The sequence below is a fragment of the Patagioenas fasciata genome, chromosome Z, assembly GCF_037038585.1.
Source record: "Patagioenas fasciata isolate bPatFas1 chromosome Z, bPatFas1.hap1, whole genome shotgun sequence".
NCBI lineage: Eukaryota > Metazoa > Chordata > Aves > Columbiformes > Columbidae > Patagioenas > Patagioenas fasciata.
The window spans coordinates 7,230,204-7,252,548 of record NC_092560.1 but is presented as its reverse complement, the minus strand read 5'-3'; the positions used below and the strand labels follow the sequence as shown (position 1 = coordinate 7,252,548).

General features: G+C 40.1%; 1 protein-coding gene across 8 annotated transcripts in view; it reads left to right on the top strand.

Annotated features, from left to right (window-relative positions):
- Window positions 1-22,345, top strand: part of ATG10 (autophagy related 10) — an 88,200-nt gene that overhangs the window by 42,459 nt on the left and 23,396 nt on the right. For 7 of the 8 annotated variants that reach the window (XR_011736345.1, XM_071801749.1, XM_071801754.1 and 4 more), the window contains exons 4-5: window positions 8,459-8,585; window positions 16,276-16,373. Coding sequence is in view for 7 of the 8 variants with exons in the window: in XM_071801749.1 (XP_071657850.1) it covers window positions 8,459-8,585; window positions 16,276-16,373 (225 nt within the window). In the remaining variant the exon portion in view is untranslated. Of the gene's footprint in view, window positions 1-8,458; window positions 8,586-16,275; window positions 16,374-17,186; window positions 19,905-22,345 lie in introns of those variants that run through there. The other variant, XM_071801755.1, reaches the window with a different exon arrangement.

The following is a 22,345-nucleotide window of genomic DNA, read 5'->3' as shown; positions in this document are numbered from 1 at the left end:
AAAATTCAATTATATAAAACCTTATGTGTGAATTTTAATTTTCTTACTCTAATATTGCAAACTGACTACAACGTGTATTTGTATCTACTTGATCTGTTTCTCATGATCCTTGAAAACTCTGTGCACCCCATTGTACAAGTGTAGCTTGTTGTCATGCTATTGTGAACTGGCGTGTTTTCTAAGTATTTTTTATGAAGGCTTGTGGATGAAATTCCAAAACTTCCTATTAAACAGACTTTTCTTGTTGTAATCCTAGAGTAGGAAAAATTCACAGATCTAAATTGCTAGAGGTTATACCCATCAAAGGTTGTGGATGCACTTGGCAGCTCTGGCCAAAATTTGGTCTGGAAGGAACCTTTCCCACCTGCCTCGTAACCTGGGGTGTGCTTGGGGGCCCTGGGAGTCCAGTCCCAGGTGGGTCATGCCATAAACTTCCACATCCTGTCTCGCCCTGCAGACCAGATCTAGGAAGGCTTCTGGGAACACGAGTGCCAAAATGTGGCCTGCAGAAGATGACCAGAGGAGATACTGGTTGTCCTGTGTTGCCATGTAGCCTGAAGGAGGTCACAGGTGATCCTGATTTTGGTTCTCTCCTTTGGCAGAGGGGCCAGAAGCTGCTTTGCAATAGCCTGAGTCACTGGGTGTTAAGGTATTGTGGAAGCTGTTCTGCTTCATGCAGAAAAATTAAGTGTGCGTTGGTTGAGATGGGGTAAAGGACTTTGGGCTGATGTTTACTGTACTCAGAAGAAGGGGCTGGAGTTTCTATCCCTGCAGAGGAGCCTCCATACCTTATCAGTCCTGCATGAGTTCTCTCACAGAACAGCTGGTGGCCAAAAAGAGCAGGTACAGGTGCTGCCATCTCTAATTGCTTCTTATCTCACCATACTTCCTTGGGCAGAAGCACTGCTGTAAATGCTTAATTCCAAGGAGTAATAGTGATGAAGAATATTGGTTGGAGGCAGTGAAAGCAAATTAATCCCTACAGCTTACAGATGAGGTTCCTCTGTTCTTCTGCCAGGTGTGTGTCCATAGCTTTGAGTTCACCCTTTTAAGAATTTTGGTTAGTCTGGGTTGGTCCATTGTCCCTCAGCAGGTGGGCCGTGTCCCTCCTGCTCCTTTGATCACCTTGCCTGGTTTCCTGGCCTTGCTGGCTGTTAACTGGAGTTTCCACCAGAATAGGTTTCCTAACGTATTGCATCCCAGTGCTTCAGCCCTCTTCAGAATGGCGCCTTCTACTTCCTACATAAAAAAAGGAGGAAATGTTTATTTTCGGGAGGAGAGAAGCCACTGAATTCTGCATTTTGAAAGAATTCCCACCTTTTTGTGAAGAAAAGGTTCACAACTGTTCTGTTTTTGTGGTCCATTGCTTCTTTTGCTTGAGTAGATTTTGCTTTCGCTTGTGATAATGGTTTTAAAGCAATCAAAAGACAAATCTAATTTCCAACCATTAGAAGTGATTGCTAACGCATGAGGGACTACTGCAGTTTTATGTGCTGCATCTTTTGGGGCAAGAAATCTTGGTTTTGGTCTTTTGGTATACCTTGAATAGAAAAGGTTTCAGGTTTTTTTTTTCTTAGTAGCCTGTCTTTTTGGGGGGGAAAATAACCATAATAACTGCATTAACAGTGTTATGGTCAGGGTGCTGACTTCCAGTCAGAAGATTTTCCTTTGGGATCTTAAGTATTTTGGGGATCTGTGTGCCTGTAGGAATCCATTGGCTGTTTATGTTAACTCAGCTCTTGAGTTTTTCCATTGGTGGCCTCATGGCTTTTCAAGATGTCTGTGTCTTCCAAACAAAGGCTCTAGGGACACAGCATTTAGTAACATCACCGACCTTATTTAGGGGCCACTTTCCCTCTCTGTTACTGAGGGGCAGTACCGAACCAGGTTCTTCACATGGTGAACTGAATTTGAAGAAGACTAAGATAGTGGGGAGGATTTTGTGGCTGCATCCAGAAAATAAATCCAATAAGGTAACTTCTTTATTCTTCAGAGCTGTTTTATTATCATCATATGGTCTCATTGGTCACTAATGATGGCTGTGCTGGAAAACACATGAAGGCTGCTGGTTTCCCCATGTATACTTCACATAAAAGATCAATTTGTTAATGCTGCAATATAAAAATGCTGCAGCTGATAGCAAAAGCATTTTCACACTATTTATCTTACACTTAAATTTTTCAGGAAGATGTCCACATTTTTATGGGTTTTTGCAGGTCAAGATACAGTGGTGTAAGTTTGATTAGAGCCTATAAATTTTAGCATAGTGCAGATACTCATTAGTGAACAAAAAACACTGATGATCACTTAATGCAAATCAAAGTTCTCCTACTGTATTAAAGAAATTAAGAAAAAGTGCCAGGATGGTCTTGAGGTTCTTGTAAGTGTTGTTTGTTTGTTTTTTCCTCAGCATGTTTAGTTATGCGAGGTTTTTTTATTTTTCATTTTCTAGGCCTTGCAATTTTCAAGTAATATTTTGTTTTGAGAGTTGAATCCAGGCAGTTCAGCCTTCACTTGGTCAGCCCAAATCCTCGTCTCCTGCTGTCTTCCAGCTTACAGGGATACCTGAGCTGATGGTGGGGGTGTGAGGTGGGTCTGATCCCCCCCCTCTTCCACTGGGGTTACCTCTCTGACCACCGCCATACCCAGGAAAATGTGCCGGGGCACGTTCAGGTTGGACATTTGGAAAAGGTTCTTCACCCAAAGGGTGCTGGACTCTGGAACAGGCTCCCCAGGGAGGTGTCACAGCCCCAAGCCTGACAGTGTTCAAGAAGAGACTGGACAATGTCCTCAGACACGTGGACTGAACTGTGGGGTTGTCCTGTGCAGGGACAGGAGTTGGACTCAATGGTCCTTGTGGGTCCCTTCCAACTCAGCGTCTTCTGTGATTCCATGCTGCTTGTTCAGCAGCATTTAACCTCATTAATGTTTATAACTATGTAAAGGGGGAGTGTCAGGAGGATGGAGCCAGGCTCTTCTCGGTGACAACCAATGATAGGAAAAAGGTAAGGGGTTCAAACTGGAACACAGGAGGTCCCACTTAGATATGAGAAGAAACTTCTTCTCAGTGAGGGTGGCAGAGCCTGGCCCAGGCTGCCCAGGGAGGTTGTGGAGTCTCGTTCTCTGCAGACATTCAAACCCGCCTGGACACTTTCCTATGTAACCTCAGCTGGGTGTTCCTGCTCCGGCGGGGGGATTGCACTGGATGAGCTTTCCAGGTCCCTTCCAATCCCTGACATTCTGGGATTCTGTGAAGGACAAGGGAGGATGGGATCTGGAGATTCCAGGTCTCCATCAGGGTGGGGGAGGACTTGAGACTCTGCATGGGAGGGACAAAAACCAGCAGCAAAATGACCTGCAGAGACTAGACCTGTGGGGGCTGCAGGCAAAAAAGTGAGACACAGTCCAAATAAACGTGGAGAACACCCAGGAGGAAGAATAAAGAGTGCAGATACAATCTCACCATGCTGCCGCACCCTCCACATTAAGCTGTGTTTTAGTTCTATCTGATGAACACTGTCCTACCATTCAGTTTTCATGCTCAGATCTCCCTGTTTGCCAAAGGGAAAGTGTTGAACAGGGAGGGGAAGTTCTCCCTGAAAGCTCTTGTGTTTCACACGGTAGCTCACAGTCATCTCTGGAGAAAGAAGAAATATTTGTTTTCAACTTGAAGAGGCTGAAATTAACTGTTAATGCATTCCAAGCAGTGAAATCAGGTTTGCTTACTGATGTGGATTCCATCTCCTCTTCCCCTCACCTCACAGTGAAACGAGCAGCACCAGTACCCATGTCTGTGCCACCTCTTGGTCCCTTCCCTGCTCTTCTGGACCATTTCCCAGGAGGCTGGTCCACAGCAGGAAAGAGAGATCAAGGCAACGAGGAAAAAGATGGGGAAACATGGGAATTGTGAGAAAGGCAATAGTGACTTGAGGTCCCAGGAGAAACGTGCCTTCTGTTGTTTAAACCCACTTCTCTTAGCTTTTCCCCCCAAAAAAGGGCATTGTAGGGCCTGCTTCTGCATTTCAAAGGGACTTTGGGCTGAGCAAGGGAGGCTGGCTCAGTCCAATTCTGCGGGTGAGGTGGAGAGAGGGAAATGTGGTGTCAACAGAGAAAAATCCCTTTTTTTTCATCAGGTAATTCTGTCGCCTTCCCAGTTTACCCAGGCTGTCACTTCCCTTGCTCTTCCCTTTCCTTTGGAGGCAGAGGTGACCTGCCTGAACCCACACCTTCCTGCGCGCCGGGTCTGCAGAGCACACTCACTGCTAACGATGAGCAAAACACGCTATTAACTCTCTCCTGCTGGCAAATTAACTCGTCACCAGCGGTTTTTAACTTGCTTTCTTCATCAGGAGGAATAAATATAGTGCAAGTACGTTATTTTGCCTTTAGAATGGTATTTCTTGCCTATTGACTTAAATAATTCAGCATTTTTAAAGGAAGGAATCAGCTTAATTTGTTTAGGGGATACTTAAATGTTGGGAACAATTTTACATCAAATAAACCTAGTGATAATTCATTTATGATGGAACTAATATAATTAATTAGGTTGTTGCTGCTTATCTTTTTTCTAATACATACATTGCTTTTAAGCATCTGCTCAATAGTCCGTTATGATAGCAGGAGAATGATTTTACGTGCGAGCAATAGAGGAGCAGATGCTTCCTGATGACAACTTCCAAATTTGTTTAGGAAACAGTCAGTGAGTCCTGGATTCACAGTTTTAACTTGAAGCGTGGCAAGTGTGCCAGCAAGTTTTCAAGGCAGAAACAAAAAAATACAGAAATCAAATTACTCCTTAGCGTTTTTAATGATTGTAATTTGGTCAAAACACCTTTTTTGCTAGCTTTTTTTTTTTTTTCTTAGTGCAGGTTTGTTTGTTTTGTCTTTCCAAGATCTAAGCAAAATTATGCATTTGCTTTGGGATGTGTGTACATGTGTGAATGTTTTGCAGCAGTTAGGAAATCTTATGAAGTTAAAATTGAATTTAATATTGTCTGTTACGGTAACTAAAATTCAGCGTTAGCTGTAGAAGAGATAGAACAACAGTATACATAAAAAAAGAAAGTAAAACAATTAGTTGAAGAAAAAATGTAAATAGGCTATCATATGCCATAAAAAGTAAAATTCTTTGTGTGTTTTTTCTTTGATAAATTATACCTGTGTTTTATATTTATGGCTTTATCCGTAGTTGGTTAAACAGTGAAAAATAAGTCTATTCTTTGGGCTGATACAAAACTCTTTGAGGCTCCATGTCTTTGTTCAGCCAGGCATAGGTTTTTTGATGTTCCAAAGATCACCTACAAAACTCTACTCATTTTGTTCATCTCATCAGCAGAGTTCATTTCATCAGCTAGAGAGATACCATCAAAACTTCCAGGCTCCAAAATGCGCTTTTCCTGAATAAATACTGTGCGTGGTACTCACAGAGACTGTGAAGAACAGGATTACACATCAGTGCTCTTTTTTTTTAATACAAGAGGTCTTGAAACTGCTGTTTACCGAAAGGAAAGGGGATTAGATGTAGCCATGAGAAGGATTCAGCTATTTGCCTTTGTATGCAGATAACAAATACGTTGTGCCTGCTTGTCACTAGAAACGGCAGAAAAAATCTGAGTATCAGAAACTTTTTTTTGAGTAAATGTAGAAATTTAGTAGTAGATCGAAGTTACAGAGCAGAAGAATGTCAGTTTCAGAGCTTCTTTGAGCTTTACATTCAGCTGAATGCTTGATTTCAGAAACTGCCTAAACTATCAGTCAAAAAAACCCAAATATCCAGGATAATGCAAAATAAATGTGTCCAAAAGAGTAAAGCATTAAAGCTGCTTTCCTCCCTTCTCCGCTGCCTCTCCTACCATCACACTGTGTACATCTTCTGGAAAGGCCACTGCTGGATAAAATCACCTCTCTCTGGGAAGTAACAGGATGTTTTGGGGAGTACCTCACAGTCTAGTGTCAGCCTGGTAATGGCAGAAATTCTTAAGATTTCTCAGTGGCCGTCTCAAGGAACACTGAAATGAGAAACTCTCTCCTTTACTTTTCCCAAGCCAGCAAACGAAGGTAGAAGTTGCTTGCCAGCTGAAATCTGTGCTAACCCAGTATGTTGACTTCTTGATGATGAAGCTGTTCTAGCTTAATTTATGACTTTCTGAGATAGTAAGTATGGTTTTTATAAACCATGTTTTCCCCAGGGGTATACAGGTTTGAGTTCTGAAGTTCTGAGTGAGTGTTAACTTGCTGCTTTTCCTAACTACTTGGAGGTATTAAATATAGCATCTATATCATTCAATCTAAAGTCATCTCAAATCAGATACCAGTATTTATGTGAGGGTATACAGTCATTTTACCCTTATATACAGAAGGCAGAAGAGACAAGTGTATGTATACATGTGGCTTTTTTCTAGAACAACAGTATTCAATATATAAACAGGTAGTCTTTCCATTTCCAGAGGAAGTATTATTTTAGGGTAAGGTTAGCTAGTGACTAAGCAAAAGGCAAGACCATGATATCTGATGAAACATAAATGTCTGCAAAGCAGTATGATTTTGATTCCAGGAGGTTGGTCCTGAAGGCTTTTGTGAATTTTCGTGTAGATTCAGTTCTGAATATGGACTCTTTCCCACCCCTAGAAACTTGAAAGCCAGTCTGCAGTTGTTTTTTCTTCTACCTCATGCTGCTGTTCTTTCTTTTACTATTCTCACTAAAGCATTGAAAATGGATCTGTTTTAAAGAAAGTTCATCTTACTGTAGAGAAGACATTTCTGTTTTCCTTGAGAGAATTTTTTTTAATGTGTATTTCACATCTGATCAGAGGGTATAACCCATGTGAGGAGGAAGAGAACTTGCCTTCTAGTCCCTTACACATTTACAGGAAAACTGAACCCAGTGTACCTGACTTCACCTGGCCCATCATCATTATTGTCCCTTCTGGCATGTTGTCTTTAGTATCCCTTCACATACACTATCTAAAACTAGGTTAAGACAGAGAGTACTTTCTTTAATGTTCCCTTTCAGTGCTTTAGATATGTTTCCTGATAAGCTAAAATCAACGATTCCTGCAGCTGTCTAGAATTTCCCAGAAACCTTCTGTTCTGTGAGCATCTATGATTTTCTAATTTAATGTCCAAAAGTGTATTTATAGTACCTTAGACCATAGCTTCTCAAGGTCTGGGCTTTCCATGTCTTATCTTCTGTCCATGTGCCTCAACAGCATCTGGTTGTCTAGAACACTAAATTTGGGCAAAATCATTTTTATGTGGGCTATCAAAAAACATCTAAAGTCTTTCATGTGTCATTACTGTTACAGCTTGTCAGTTCTTATATCTCTTCACAGATTGATTCATGGCTGAGTTAAGAATACGACATAAAAATGCAAAATAGCTTTGAATTTCCTGTGTGTTAAACCAGCATGGTGTTCAAAGGATGCTGGTTCTTATTTTCTGTTCAGTCTTTTCTGTTTTGCTTGGACAGAGACAGTAACCCAGCGCTCACAGTGGCTTGGCAATAGCCAAGTTGTGAAATGCACACCCAACCTGTGGGACATTATGGTTGCTTAGTTCATGCATGTAAATTTGGAGGTTTGAAAACAGAACAAGTCCACGCCCATGGTGTCTTCTTGGAAAGTTTCTTCTAACATTTAATCTTAATGACATTATTAATTTAATGGTTCCATTTTCAGAGATGTTGAGTTTCGGCAGTTTTTAGAGAAGTCCAAACAACTGTGTGCTTAGCACTGTTTGAATATTGATTTGAAATCAATAAATTGCAAAGCATGTGAGGACGTTTATACCACAATTGGGGTATACCTCAATGTAATAATATCCATCTTTTCTGATATATTTCAAATCTGCAATAAACTTTACTTACTTTACACCCGAAATATACAATAACGGCAAAAAATTGTCTCTGTTTTAGAAGTATTATTAGCAAAAACGACCTCTGGCAAAAAGGCTTTAAGGAAACTGGAACACAGAGGTTTTGGTGGATACATTTGATTTGTGTTTTGGCAAACAAAACCAGATTATTTAAGGATACACTTTTAAATGGTCTATACTAAAGGTAATGAGGAGAGATGCAGCTGTAGTCACCTTATTGTACCAGTTATTGTACCATAAAGATTTTAAAGAGCTTTTGTCTTTTGCCTACAAGATCAGCCGGCACTCGGTTCTGCAAAGGTTTACACGTGGTTCACCATTTGTGGAAATAAGTCCCTAAGACGTGTCTGTAGGTTTGGGACTTCTGTGATTTCCTTACTGGTATTGAAAAATTCCTTCAGGAATTCAAATGAGTAGTGCTCTGAAAGGGGTGACTGCCATTATTTCTGTTCTCTATATTTATTGAATTACTACTTTGTAATACTTTGTGTATTTATTGAATTACTACTGCAGCGGTAGTAATTACTCTTCCCTCGATACGAATAGGAAAATTGATGTGTTACTTTGTTTGTGTTTGTTGTTTTAGGAGTCTTTGGATGATTCTCAAGTAGCTGGAGTTTGTGCAACGGAGGAGGTGGTTCGCTATGAATATCACGTCTTGTACTCCAGCAGCTACCAAGTACCTGTGCTTTACTTTAGGGCATGCTTTCTAGGTAAGACCAATCTTCTGTTAGACAAAGGGAATAAAAAAATATGTCGGATGCAATAGATGTTAAAACCGCAGATTTTGTACTGAATTGAGGAACAGAGTAATGATCATATGTAATAAAAGAGTAGGAGATGAGGCTGTTCACCAGTAAATTTTGTAATACTCCTGACACAGAACTTCAGGAACTTGGAGTAGATGATATCATCTCACCCTGAAGGAGGCTGATCTTTGACTCCTGGCATCTTGCCTGTGGTTGACTAAAACCGCTGGTCATTTTTCTTATTCTTTTCTTTAAATGAATACAAAATCTTAAAGCTGCAGGTTTGAGTTCTGCTAGAAAATAAGAATACATAATTACAGTGCTTCAACAGAACTGTTTCTGTTTCTTTGAAGCCTGAATTAGAGCCACAAGGCTGGGGTCTAAGTGCACCTTTAAAAGTGTATGTTGTTTCCTATTTAAATTTGCTGCTTTAAAAAAAATACATATACCCACAAGGCACTGCCTTTTCCTGTCTATGAAAACTGGCTCTTGAAACACCAACTGATCTTCTTTCCTTTCTGATACGTACACCGTGTTACCCATTACTCAATTGCTACAGCCACTGTGATTTCAGTCCTCATCCTGCCAGGAAGGAAGGAGGAACACAGAGCCTCCCTCCAAGGCCGCTGTTAGTGTCACTTATTTAATCAGCAAACACAGAGCGATCACACTGCAGCACTGGCTGTGCTCTGTTCTTCTCTGCCCGGAGACTCTGTACTTAGGGCGGAGGGACTGAAATCTTCAAATCATTCTGTTCAGTCTCCTGCCTCGTAGCATCAGCATCTTTTGTGTTTTGAATAATCTCCTAACTTTATCTAGATAAAGGTGTCTGGATGTTGCCAGTGATATCTTTTCCATTTTAATTAAAAAGTGGCTTAGGCTGCTTTGAATATGTTTGGTAGATTTAATCACTCTCTGCCTTATATTGTTTAATGGTTTCTAATTTTGCAGTGTTAGCATTTTAAAAGGCACTTCAGATTTAAAATTGAAGAACAAGTTCTCATAGACTCCCTGGTGGAAAGATTTTAGTCTGAGGTGCAGTTTCAGGAATGGATAATTTGGGGTAAATTTTCAAACTGGGATGTGGGGAATTGGGGACATTGCTCTGCTTTACCACCAACAGAACTCATTTGCACACATCCTGCTGCAAATTTATTTCTAGAATTATTACAGGCATTTACATATGTACAGCATTTTGCCTTTAAACTTATTGTGCAGACAAGAAGATAGAGAAAGTTTTGCTTACAGAGACATATTAAACAATTTGCGGTCCTGAAAAATGTCATCTTGGTTTTTAGCTGAACTAATAGTGCACTGTCTCTACAGAAGAGGATGGAGATGCTGCAGGTCGAGGAAATAGGACACTATTTCTACTGTACTGTACTTTCATATAATTAGTATTCACCATAAGCAGTTAATCACCAGAGAAGAGCTCCCAGAGACAAAACAAGTTGTTTAGCTTGTCAGCATCAGGGAATCGGAGGTGTTGAAACATGACTCCTTATAGCTGGAAGTGGATTTTGCAGAAGCTGGTGGATGATCTAATGCACTATCGTAGTATTATGTGCCAACAGCTCCCCTTGCAGTACAAAACTGTAATTGTTCCTACAAGTACAATTATGTTTTGAAACACTTCTCGGGAATCTTTCACAATGGATAACAAGGACTTCTTAAAGGTAATTCCTAAAGTCACCTGGGTTCTCTTCAGCATTTAACATTCTAACATTTAACATGCTCTGACTCTTGAAGAGATAAGATACAAGATGCTGGTAAAAAGTACTTTTCCAGTAACGTTTTCAGCTAGTATTCTCTGATTTTAGTTATGGATATTTTACTATTGAAAATTAAAAATTCTGTCTCCCTGCAAGTTGTCTGCCTGTGCCATGCAGTCTGAAGGTCCCACCATGGGGTTTTCTGGAGTGTACAGATGGCAACAGTTACTCACAATCACTTGAGATATCTGAGCAAAGTATCTTTTGTCTTGTCCTGCACCTGGTATGAGGAAAACTCTAGGTAATGTCCTGAGATTTTTTTCTTTGGAGGTAGTAGTCTTCATGTGATAGCCTCCTTACCTTGTTTCTCAGACAACTAGTAATGTTCACTGCATTCCTCATCTGAAATAATCAGGGAAGAATCTCCTTCTGAGATCTACATCCATTTCCCAGTCTAAATTCCTCCCATTGTTCGTAGATTAAGTAACAGAATCGGTTGTTCACAATTCTCTTGTGGTCTGTTAGTGGTCTCCCTTGAATCCTGTCGGTGCTGATCATCATGTTAAGAGAGCTGGTTGTGGGAAGTGAAGGTGACCTGCAATCCTTCCAGGGTTTCCACAGCCCTGCTGCCCTGCCTTGCCTCCCCCAGCAGCAGGGCTCGGAGCTTGGATTCAAAACGCTGCTTCCTTTCTGGCAGTGTGTTAAGTGGCCATTACACCTCAAGGCCTGCCTAGGAAATAATAATTCTTCTGTTTGACCTGACTAAGTTGTTTTGCTTGTTTTGCAATATTCACTTCCTCACTTTGTATGTTATAATAGTGACTGGTGCCAGCATGTCCAAATCCGCGCTCTTCCAAATAGACTCTTTAAAAATGTCTCTAGAACAACTAAAGCTTACCTTTCTCACATTGTGTGTGAGTCCAGCTTTCAGTGATCGCTTTGTCTCTTGCAGTCCTTCCTGAGAAAAAGGCTTCCAAAAGAGCTGCTGGGGAGATTCCACTGTCATATTCAGCATGGTTAGCATCTTCAGGAGCTTGTGTCGTGTGGACATCCAGTTTTCACTCCTGTCTGCTAGCCCTTGTGCTCAGACATTCTAGATCAGCTCTTCCTGCAGAAGGACAAAAGTTGTATTCTATCCTTACCCTTGCTGCTGACAAAATTGAATTAAATCATTTATTTCCTGGAATGCATCTTTAGACCTCTTTTTTTTTTTCCAGTGAGAAGTTTTATATGTAAGGTAGTGCAAGGTAAGGGTTTGAAATTTTAATTGCAAAAGAACTAAACATTTTGGGAGACATCTGAACCTTTTGGTAGTCTCTGAAGACAGATTTACAGGGAAGATCTTGTTCTGTGCAAGGACAAATATTTCACCTTAAAATTATGATTAAGTGTGATGACTCTGGCTGGAAAGATGTTTGGGAACATCATAGGAGATATATATATATATATATATATATATATAGATATACATATATATATATATATATACACATAAGATTTTGCACTACCTCATGGTACTTCCTATATGTCATATATTCCTAAATTCAGACCTACCGAAGTTGCTTGCTGTCAGAAGCTGAAGGCTGTGATCCTCAATACCGCAGAGTCTCAGAAAAGTAGGTGTTGTTCCTCCAACATCAGACTCATGTATGCTACACCTTTCAGAAGCCAGAGCCCTTCTTTCTTTCTTTCTGTGGTTTCTGAGATAACCAAATAGGTAGCTGGAGAAATGCATGAACCCCTGCTGATATCTGATGTCAGCAATTAGCCCTCTTAGAGACAGATGGTATAGGCAATTAGCCTTCCACTTCAGTGCTGGCATCAGCCAGATGGGCTGGGCTAGGTCCAGTAAGCTTTCTTTAATCAGCAGAGTATTTTCCCCTTTTCTTAGTCTTTAAGATGTCAAGGAACTTTGGTCTTTTCCTCAACTGTCATTGTCTGAAGCTGTACATTCAAAAACCATTGCACCAACAGTGAGGGAGCAGCAACACAGTCACAGGTGGATGGATACAGGCATCGCTCAGAAATCACCCAGCATGTCAAGAAAATAATGGCTTTCTTGTATTTTTCCTACAAAGGTAGAGGAAGAATCAGGAGTGCTGGCTAAGCACTGAAAAGAAAGAGCAGGACTAACAGGGATCGAAACGGACTGCAGACTAACTCCTCTAGACAAGAGTGAAGGAGTGGGATTGTCATGTTGACCTGCTCAAAATACATCTAGCTCTCTGACGTATAGATAGGTCCCTACCGAAAAAATGCATGCTAATCAGTGGTAAGAGAGAGAGGGCTTGTAAGATGATGTAACTTCCTCCAGCCCTGAAGGCATCACTTTCTGTATTCATAACCCTACTGGGCCTGACTGATGCACTTTCCAGAATATAAACTTTCTGAACTCAAAAGCATGTAACCGCTATGTCCTTTCTCAGAAAAACAGCCTCTTTTAAGACCATGTCCCATACAAACTGGTTTTATCATGGCTTTTGACATAAATAAAATTTAATCATTTGTATAATCAGATATTCTCCTAAGATGTAAGGGTATTTTTTCCACTGTGGCAATGGTTTCTTAAGAGTACTAATACCTAGTACTTATTTGGAAAATGTGTGAGAATGAAGCTTCAAAAAACCCTGTACACTGTTTCACCAGAAGTATACAATAACCTTAGAAATCTAAGAAATTATCAAAAGCTCTCAGTAAACATCAAGAAAACAGAATACAGCAACATGGGAAGCCTGAAAATTTTCCCTGAAAATGTATGTGATATTTGTATGCCTAAAGAATTCCTGCTCTTTGCAGAAATTAAGATGCCAAGTCAGCTGGGAGCTGCAAATCATGTGCAATCCTAATGCCACACCTTGCTGCTGCGAGGGGGCACTCAGCCGTCTGCTTTTCAAATATTTCTTGTTAGTGGTGGCATAAATTAGTTAACCCCATGTGGACCATCAGTAAGTTTTCCCAGAAAAGTGTGTTACAGTCTACGCAGTTCAAATAATAAAAATGTGAGTTTGTGATAGAAAGGCTGTAGCTGTTCTTGCCTGGCAGTTAAGGCAGATGAGGTGGTTGATTGGAGTCCCTAGTTAATTAATGGCAGAGACAGAAGCCACACTTAGAAGCTCCTGACTCCCACCCTTAACCTCCTTTCTCTTAGCAAAAATCTTGGTTACTCCCAGGCTGCTTTGGCCTTTCTTGCTGGGTAGATGTGAGGATGATCGTGTAAGAACCTGTGTTTAGCAGAGCCTGCGTTAGTACTGGTGATCTGGTGACTCGTCATGTCCCAGACTGGTGGCATTGCAGGCGCGGAGCTTTGGAAAAGGCACAGGAGATCTGGCATGACCCACAAGCAGCTATTCCCTTTCGCTGTCTGTAATTATTTAATGAGCTGAATCATACAAAATGCACATATAACCGCAAACTTTCACTTCTGCCTGCACGCCCGCTCCCAGCTAGACTTGGGGTAAGACTTGGGACAAGCTGCAAGCACCTCAGCAGCTGTTGTCATCATGGGTGGATGGTGAGTAAATGGTTGATGAATAAACGGGTGATGAATAAATGGGTGAGTCTGAAGCCTCCACCTCCCTCTCCTGCCACTTCTCTCAACTTGATGCTGCTGTTGCTTTATTTCTCTGCCTAAACTTTTTGAGGTCAGCTCCGTCATGGGGAAGAACAGGAGGAGAAGCAGAGAGGCTGTTTGGCTCAGCAGGTGCCTCAGTGGCCCCTTGTTGCCAGCAGCAACAATTACAGATGCTCTGTCAGCCCAGCTGGGTGTTTGAGGTCTCAGTGGGTTGCGAGAACGTGTAACAGGGCTGCTAAACATGTGAAACCTGGCAGCCCTGGAAAAAGCGGTCTACAAGTGCCCAAAGATTACAGATGTGTGTTTTGTGCGAATCTGGGAGCTCGCGAATAAAATGGACTCAGTTATATCATCCTAAGCGTATGACCACTCAAACTGAGGAGGTTTAAAATATAAAACACACCTCTAGCCAGATTACATTAAATGTGTCCTTCTGTCAGCCCTTTTAAGATCATAGTGTAGTTGTTTAATTTTGTTTTATTTCATTGGGGGAGAAGCTCTTTCAACAGCCTCTCAGTCCTTAATCCCACAAAACATCCGCCCCATCTCCTTTTGCAAGGGTCTTGCAGTTCCCATCTGTGTAGCTGAACCCTCACATCTATTTTAAGTGTTGGTAGCTTACTCTTTCATGCTGCATCTGGCCTCCCATCTTCTGAGCTAGTCAATTAAATAAGAATTTACAGGAACACGGTACTTGGGAGTGTGCATGAAAGCTTACTTTAAAAAAACACACTGAACACAAACTCATGTAAAACTTAGTGAAATATATTAGAACAGTGCAGAAAATTCAGTGAAATTTAAATCCAAGCATATTTCAATATATAACTGCATAATCAGAATGCCCAGATAATTTTTTTTCCTATGTGGAGGATTGCAATTACTCTGTATTAACTATTTAAGTGTTTTATTGTGTGTGATCTCACTCCTGTGTGAAGTGAACCTTTCAGTTTGGATGGATTTGTACTTTTCTCTGAAATGAAAATAAATCTATACTGAAATATTATGGACGATATACTGCTTCTCATACATGAAGTAATAAAATCCACGAGGTAAAGATGAAACTTGATTTTAACGATAATATGATTAATGCTTCAATAATACTTGATCGTTTCTGTAAATGAGATTAATGGTTAAGAGTCAGAGTAATCCATTCCATGTGTATGATCTGAATTTGCGGAAGTGCTACTATAAAAATTAGAGTGTACAGGACAAAATCTAGAGCGGCAAATCAAATTTTGCACTAGAACATGCGTTGTCCTAGATTTTACATTTGGACATTGGAAGTTGAATGGAAAACAGAATATTACAAGTATGTATGGCATCTCATACGACCTGCACACATGTGATCTCAGCGTAAATATGTCCTTCTTAAGTTAACTTACGCTCTTGTAGCAAATTCTTTAGGAAAATTTAGACCATCTCTGGTATCTAACAAGTCTCATGTTCATGAGGTGGCACAGCATAGATAGCTCATATGCTGTTACCCTCCCAGGTACTTCATTTGCCACATGGTTCTGCTATATGGCACTTATAAGTTCAGTGCTTTTTTTATAAATACATGCAGAAAACAAGATAAAAAAGGTTATAGGCAGCTGGTTTTCACTTATATCTAAACATGGCATTCAAATGTTAATCGAGTGAATAAATCTTGTTCATTTTACAGACATGAAAATGTCAGTAGAATAAAGCTATTTATCACAGGATAATAGTTTCTGACACCTAATAAATGCCAAGATGAAGCTGCTTATTGAAAGTATATCAAAATATTCTATTGCTGTTTGCCAAAACCAAATACTTGGGAAAAACTGACATGCTTATTTTCTAAGTGGTTGACACCAATATCTTGGCATAGTTTTAACATCACAGCTAAAAACTTAATGCAACAATGCTATACAAATTCAGCTCAAAAAATAAATATGAGCATGTGGGTTGCTAAAATATAGTAAACTTTATGTGCAGAATTTTATTCCTTAATTTTTTTCCCCTCTCACTGTGGATTTCATGTAATTACGTGAGATAACTGTTCATGATATTATTTTGTGGTTTTAAATTAACCTTACCAAAGCATTGTTTTACAAAATTAGTTTAACTTCACACCTTACAAACCAAACAGTAAGTTGTTACTCTCAGGTGCCAGAGAAGAAAGCTGAACAGGGAATTTAGGCTGGTTTTATATGGACCTTCAGTCAGGATTTGAGCCGTGCTGTTTCAGACTTCTGGGTTCAGAAGTGGCTCAATCTCATTTTGCTGTTATTTTTTCGATCTGCTTCCTCGTAATCGGTATTTTCAGATTTACGTTTGCAATTCTGTACTAAAGATACAGCGTGCTTAAGAGCTTTAACTGTGGGTGGTTGTTTCCCCCTCCTCACAGATGGAAGACCTTTAACTCTGGATGAAATATGGAGAAGTGTTCACGCGTGCTACCAGGCTCATCTGCTGGAGGGGCCCTGGGACACTATTACACAGCAGGTGAGAAACCGCTGGCCCTTTACAAAATTGGTGAAGGCAATATATGCCTGAGTCCTCAATGGCCCTATTCCCCTCTTGGACACAAGTGAAATGTATAAAAGTCTATCTGAGGTTGTGCTGAACCAGTTACCAACAATAGTTTTCATCGATTTTGAAGGATATGTAAATGTTCACCATGTAAGACCTAACGTGACAATGTCTCTTATTTAAAATACTTTTCCAAAGCCAATCCTGAAAACTCGAGGCAATTTCTGAGTAATCATAGATTTGGATAAATACAAAAGTAGACTTATTTATGTAAGTAAAACACATTAGTGTAACATTTCACAGATTGTCTATTAATCAAATTATCAAAAAAGACTGTGTAATTTTCAATTTTAAATAGACTTGCAATCCTTAGGATTGAAGGAGAGAAAATTGACCTCTCAATCGAATAATGTTATTGCTGACAAATGTCCTTCACAATCAGTAGTTAATGAATGCCGCATTTTACAAGAGGAAGCAGATTAGTCAACTGTGATATCACTGCTTTATTTTAGAGCTATTAAAATCACTTTTATTTAAAATGGTTGTAAAGTCACCAGATGATTTCAGCAAGCATTCCCAGACTTGTGATGATGGCTGTCTTGGAAGGGACCACTTGTTCAAGGAAGAGCGAGATACAGTTCAGAGCTGAGTTGGTTGCTCTGGTTTCTTCCCTCGTCTCCAGGATGAAGAATAGAAACTGTCCAGGTGTGGACTTTTTGTCATCAGACAAAGATACTAATGTGTCCTTTCTTCCTCCCCTTTCCTTCCTTCACTTTTTGATTTCAGCTGTTTCCAAGTGCACAAGTCTCTTACCACAGCAGCTGGCACAACAGGGATGTAACCTCAGCTGAGTTCTACAGGTGTTTCCTTAATTCAACTAATACAATTTAATTGCAGGATGCTTTTTTGTAAATGATACTCAGTCATGGGGACACAGGCAGCGTTCATGTTTTTGCAACCATGGACTATTATTTATATTATAATAGCTCCCTGAGAGCCTAACAGGCATTGGTTTTCTGATGTTTACTGTGCATGTCTGAATTCCAGGTGTGAGTTTGCAGATTCTTGTAATACATGCTTTTATATAAAGTATAAATTACTTGTCTACTGCAGAATAAAGATGAGAAAATTAGGTTTTAATAAAATAATATATTATGGTAGCAGATCAGTGATTTTCTGCACAAGTACTGCAGTTCAGATTTTTCAGTAAAGTTTTACGATTTATAGCTGAAGTTTCAGATCTGTAGCTAAATCATGACTGTTTCTGTGTAGGGAGGCAGAGTATTCAGTCAGCTTTAGCTTCTCTGCATCCACCTTCTTGCATTCCTGGCAGACAGAGCCCAGTCGCCCTGCGGTCAGATGCTGGGTATCCTTTAGGGCTGACATCTCTGGTATTTCCCAGCAGAGCTGTTCTGGCTTGTGGATAGTTTATATTCCCACCTGCAAAAATGTACAGGAGAGTCTGCTTTTTGCACTCCAGAGGTGGCGAGCCTTTTCTACGCTTGCATTATGCTGTGGCCTGCAGCCACGTTCAGGCTCCTGGAGAAAGCTCAGTCTCTTTCTGTTCATCTGCAAAGCACTGCTCTGTGTAGGTAATAAATCATAATGCATTACTGCTGCGAATAAAGCCTAAAAAATAGGTTTGGAATGTGTAAAATCAAAATAGTGGAAGCCAAAAAGTAAAACCGGGTCAATCCCACCCAGGGATTATTTTTGCCTCTTAAGGAACAGTGAAGTAAGACTGTCCTGCATCTAGTAACTAGACCTGTGTGTGAGATACGTACAGACAAAGGCTTGCAGAAACGGGTTTTATGGGTGATGAAATGTGTGGAGTGCTGAACCCGTTGTCTCTGTGAATCGTCTCCAGAGGTGGTTCAGCCAGTGTGAGTCCAGTGACAAACACAAACTAAAATGTAAGGAAAAATATTTTGGATAAATTAGGAACATTACAGCAGCAAAATACCATTGAACATAACATCAAGGTGACTTTCCATAAAATAAGGATATTATAAACTAAGTTAAACAGTTTAATCTGGAGTCATACAGACAGATGGCACAATACTGGAACTGCTTGCGGGTAGCAGAAGTTAAGATCCTCCAGCAATCCCACTGCATAAATTGAGATGATTTTAGCTTTTTCCTACTCTGTTTGTATCTGTGCCTTCTCCCTGAAGACCGTGTACCTGTGGCTCAAGGCCGCTGAATCCCTCTGACTTCAGCATTGAACTTGGTCCAAAGGCCCCAGCTGCGTTCCTGGATTGGAAATGTACCTTCCCACAGGGCCGCGGGAGAGAGCCTCCGGGAAAGCAGCGTTCAGAGGTCTACAGCTTTAATTTTAGATGAAAGCAGAAAGGCACCAGACGATGAGGGTGCATTTGCTTATGGTCATTCAGTCAAGTGATAAGAAGACAAAGGAATGCATGTTTAGTGGAAGTGTACATCTCTGGAGCGGAATCAGAGCAGGGGAAAGCACCAGTACAATTAGCAGTGTCAACGCTGTCATATTTTCAGTGCCAGCAACCACTGGTGCAACAAACACTTCCCCTTGTAAATTGAGAGATGCATATGCCAATCCAAATATAAAACAGCAGTAAACATCAGAGTATCCTCAAAGGAATTATGAAAGATAATAAAAACATACTGTAAGCACTAACCTGCAAGCCTCAGATCAAAGCAAGAGTTAGGTCTACAAGAAAAAGAGTATTTTTCCCCCTCGACTGAATCAGGGTTCTGAACAGAAAAACAGCTTTTTTTTTCTTCCCTTTCTGCTTTTCTGCTGACCCATTTTGTTATGTGGGTTAGGCTTTGCCTGCAGGGACACAGATCGTATAATGCAAGTCATTGGGCAAGCTCACCAAATCAGGCTTGAACTCTCAGTACACATGAATAGCAGAGAGAAAAGGTTTAGGATTTTGCTCCAAAACCGATAAAAATTTTAAATTCTACAAGCCACCAGTGGAAAGAAAAATTGAGCTTATCACTGTCTGTGCGTAATATTACTTAACTTTTAACGAGGGCTGATTCTGCACTTCGATTCAGAAGGTGGCAGATTAGGAAAAGAAAGTCATACTGCCTTTTTTCCCCCCCCAGATCCAGGATCTTACATTAATAATTTGCAATATTCCCTGCATTTTATGAAATGTGTGTACCATACCTGTGCATGTTTGTGATACAACTGTATTTTGGCTTACACTCTCCCTGGTAAAATATACCTGCAATCAGGATCTGAGACATTGCCTGAGCTCCAAAGAAAACTGTATTTTAAGTGAAATGTGAACATTTCTAGTTAATTTTGATTATTGTGGAAAGTCATGCTCATTTTCAGAGAATGTGTCTTCAAGTATTTCTACTGACTAGATTATTTTCATTGCAAAAAGCAGAAGTCAACTAGTTACCTTCTCATAAATAAATTAACATGATAAGGTTGCACAGTATTTTGTAATGATAATTGGTAATGATTTAATTGCACTTCCTCTAGTAATAATCTTAAAATGCTCAAATGAAGTTCCTGTGATTGGCTTTCTTCTGAGTTAAATCTCCCTGGAGTCTTCAGTCATCCCTTTTTTACATCTGACGATAACTTGCTTTAGCTGTTTTAAATAATACAAATCAATTATAACACACAGCTGTTTAACAAAACTTCTAAATGTTGCTAGAGGTCTCTGTGGGTATTTCCTGATGGCTTATAATGACATCAATTTAGCACACCTGGTAAGATCTGTGTGAGCTGGAAGTAGCTTAATTCTGCAATGACAGGAAAATTAAGGAGTATTTATGGATTACTGTTGCGTTTCAGAACCGCTGCCAACTGTGATTTTAGCTTCTTTTTACACTGTCAGAAATGGAATTGCAGACATTGCGTTCATGTCTTCTGAATAGTTTACTTGTGACCCGGTGGGTGCTTTTGAGGATATTCTGTATTAGTTATTTCTCTCTACACATTCCACACAAAAAGAAGGTCTCTTCGTATTTTTGAATTAATGGATGCTAGGAATGTACTCTTCACAAGAAGCTCCCTTCCATGTCTCTGTAGCCTTTCCTGAACTGCACACGGAGCTTTCCTCAGTTGTACCTCAGTTGGATTTCCCCTTTCAGCTTGACCGAGGATGGAATCCCAGCCCTGCATCCCTTCCAGGCGCCCCAGGCTGCCAGCCCTGGTGTTTTTCCCAACTGCATTGCTTTTTAAAAGTACTTATTAAGCCGGTTATGTATCAGCCGGGACAGCAAATAAGAGACCTAGATGTTTGGAAAAGGGCAGGGGGAGAAAAAGACAGATAAGTCAGACTAAGAGAAGCTGCAAATAGGATGAATGTAAAAATAAAACTTCAGCTCCTGGGGAGCTTTCAGTTAGTAGTGGAAAATGGAAACAAGACACATTCTCCAAAAACTCAGGCAAATGTATCCAGCCAGAAGAAAGTTAGAGTGAATGGGAAAAAAAGTCTAGACAAAAGAATGATGAAGTAAATCATAGTGGTAACGGATGGTGGCAAGAGAGACACATAATTCTCTCACATGTACTCTGATATTAAGCAGAGAAGTCCAGCACAGTTTTGGGTAAATACACCATGGCATTGTGTAAAACGGCTCAAACACAATGGTCCTTCTTTGTGTAACTAAACAGCAATGCAACACATTAATGTCCAAGTATGATGTACCAGAGGCATAGCTAAGTTGTCAGCAGTCCAAATGTGCCATGGCCAAATGCCAAAGGATGAGACAGTTTGAAAGTAAAAAACCACAAGAATAGCAAAAAGGTTCAAAACCAAAGAACAGAGAGAATAGAAATGAAAAGAAAGGGAGAAAAATCTTCCTAGTTTTAGAGGTGAATGTATTTTACCAGATGGTAGTGCATGTTCTACCAGGAATTTACCAGGTTTACCAGAAGTTTAAAAAACAGGGATAACCAAAGTTTAGTTAATCTGTAAATGCTGCATTATTTTACCTTTTATCATTTTGGAAATCTCTCCCAAGATGAATGGGAGTCTGAAGCAGCAGAAGGTGATTATATGTTTATAGCCAAAACTTCTGTCTTCAGACTATGTGGTATAAGGTCCTTGCTTTGGAAACTGGAAATACAGAGTACCTGAGAATATCAGATTTTGTCCTCTAATTCTTAGAAACCTGAGTTTCAAAATTATGGCCTGGTAATCATGAAGATTGAAGAGCATAATAGCTTCACCAGATAATATATACATTTCCATATAAACTATACACATTACTGTATACAGCAGTAAAGCTGCCTTGAAAATTTTCATTTATGTCCAATGGTCAAAATTTCAAATAATATAAATTAAACAAAAATGAACAGAGATGCTCAGCTATCTTAGAGATCCATGTTTACATTTTTCCAGCTGTAAGAGAACTGATTGTCCGTGAAAAGTTGCTCTTCAGTCTTTAAGACTGAAGCCCATTTTTGTAGGAATGAGTATGGGGTAGGTGTTAGCAGTTCGTGAATTTTCATCCTGGTGTGTCTGGGAGCTCCAGACCTGCAGCAAGGACCAAGACAGTTGTGTGGTGTCCACATCCCCTTGAGTCGTTGTTCTCTGCAGAGAGTGTGAAATGGTACTGGATGGGTGATGTGTACACTCACTTCTCACAAGGTAAACAGAGACCCGTTTATTTTTTAAAATTTTTTAAAAATTAGTAGAATATTTATTGGATTGAAAACAATCAGTACTTGCACTAGTAATTTTTCACCCTTTCTTCACCCTGGTGGGTATTTATGAAAGTGTATATGTACAAAGCAGAAGGGCTTCAGCAGGCGGAGGTGAAGCATTCGCACCTCAGAATACTGTGTTGACCAGTGGTAAACTGCTCTCCTAGGAAGCAAAAAAGGTTAAATCAAACAGAAAATAAATTTGAATCTGGGTCTGTTGTGTCTCAGGTGAGTTCTCTGCTTTCTTGTAGAGGAGAGGGGAGGTGTAACTGCCTTTCTTTCTGATATG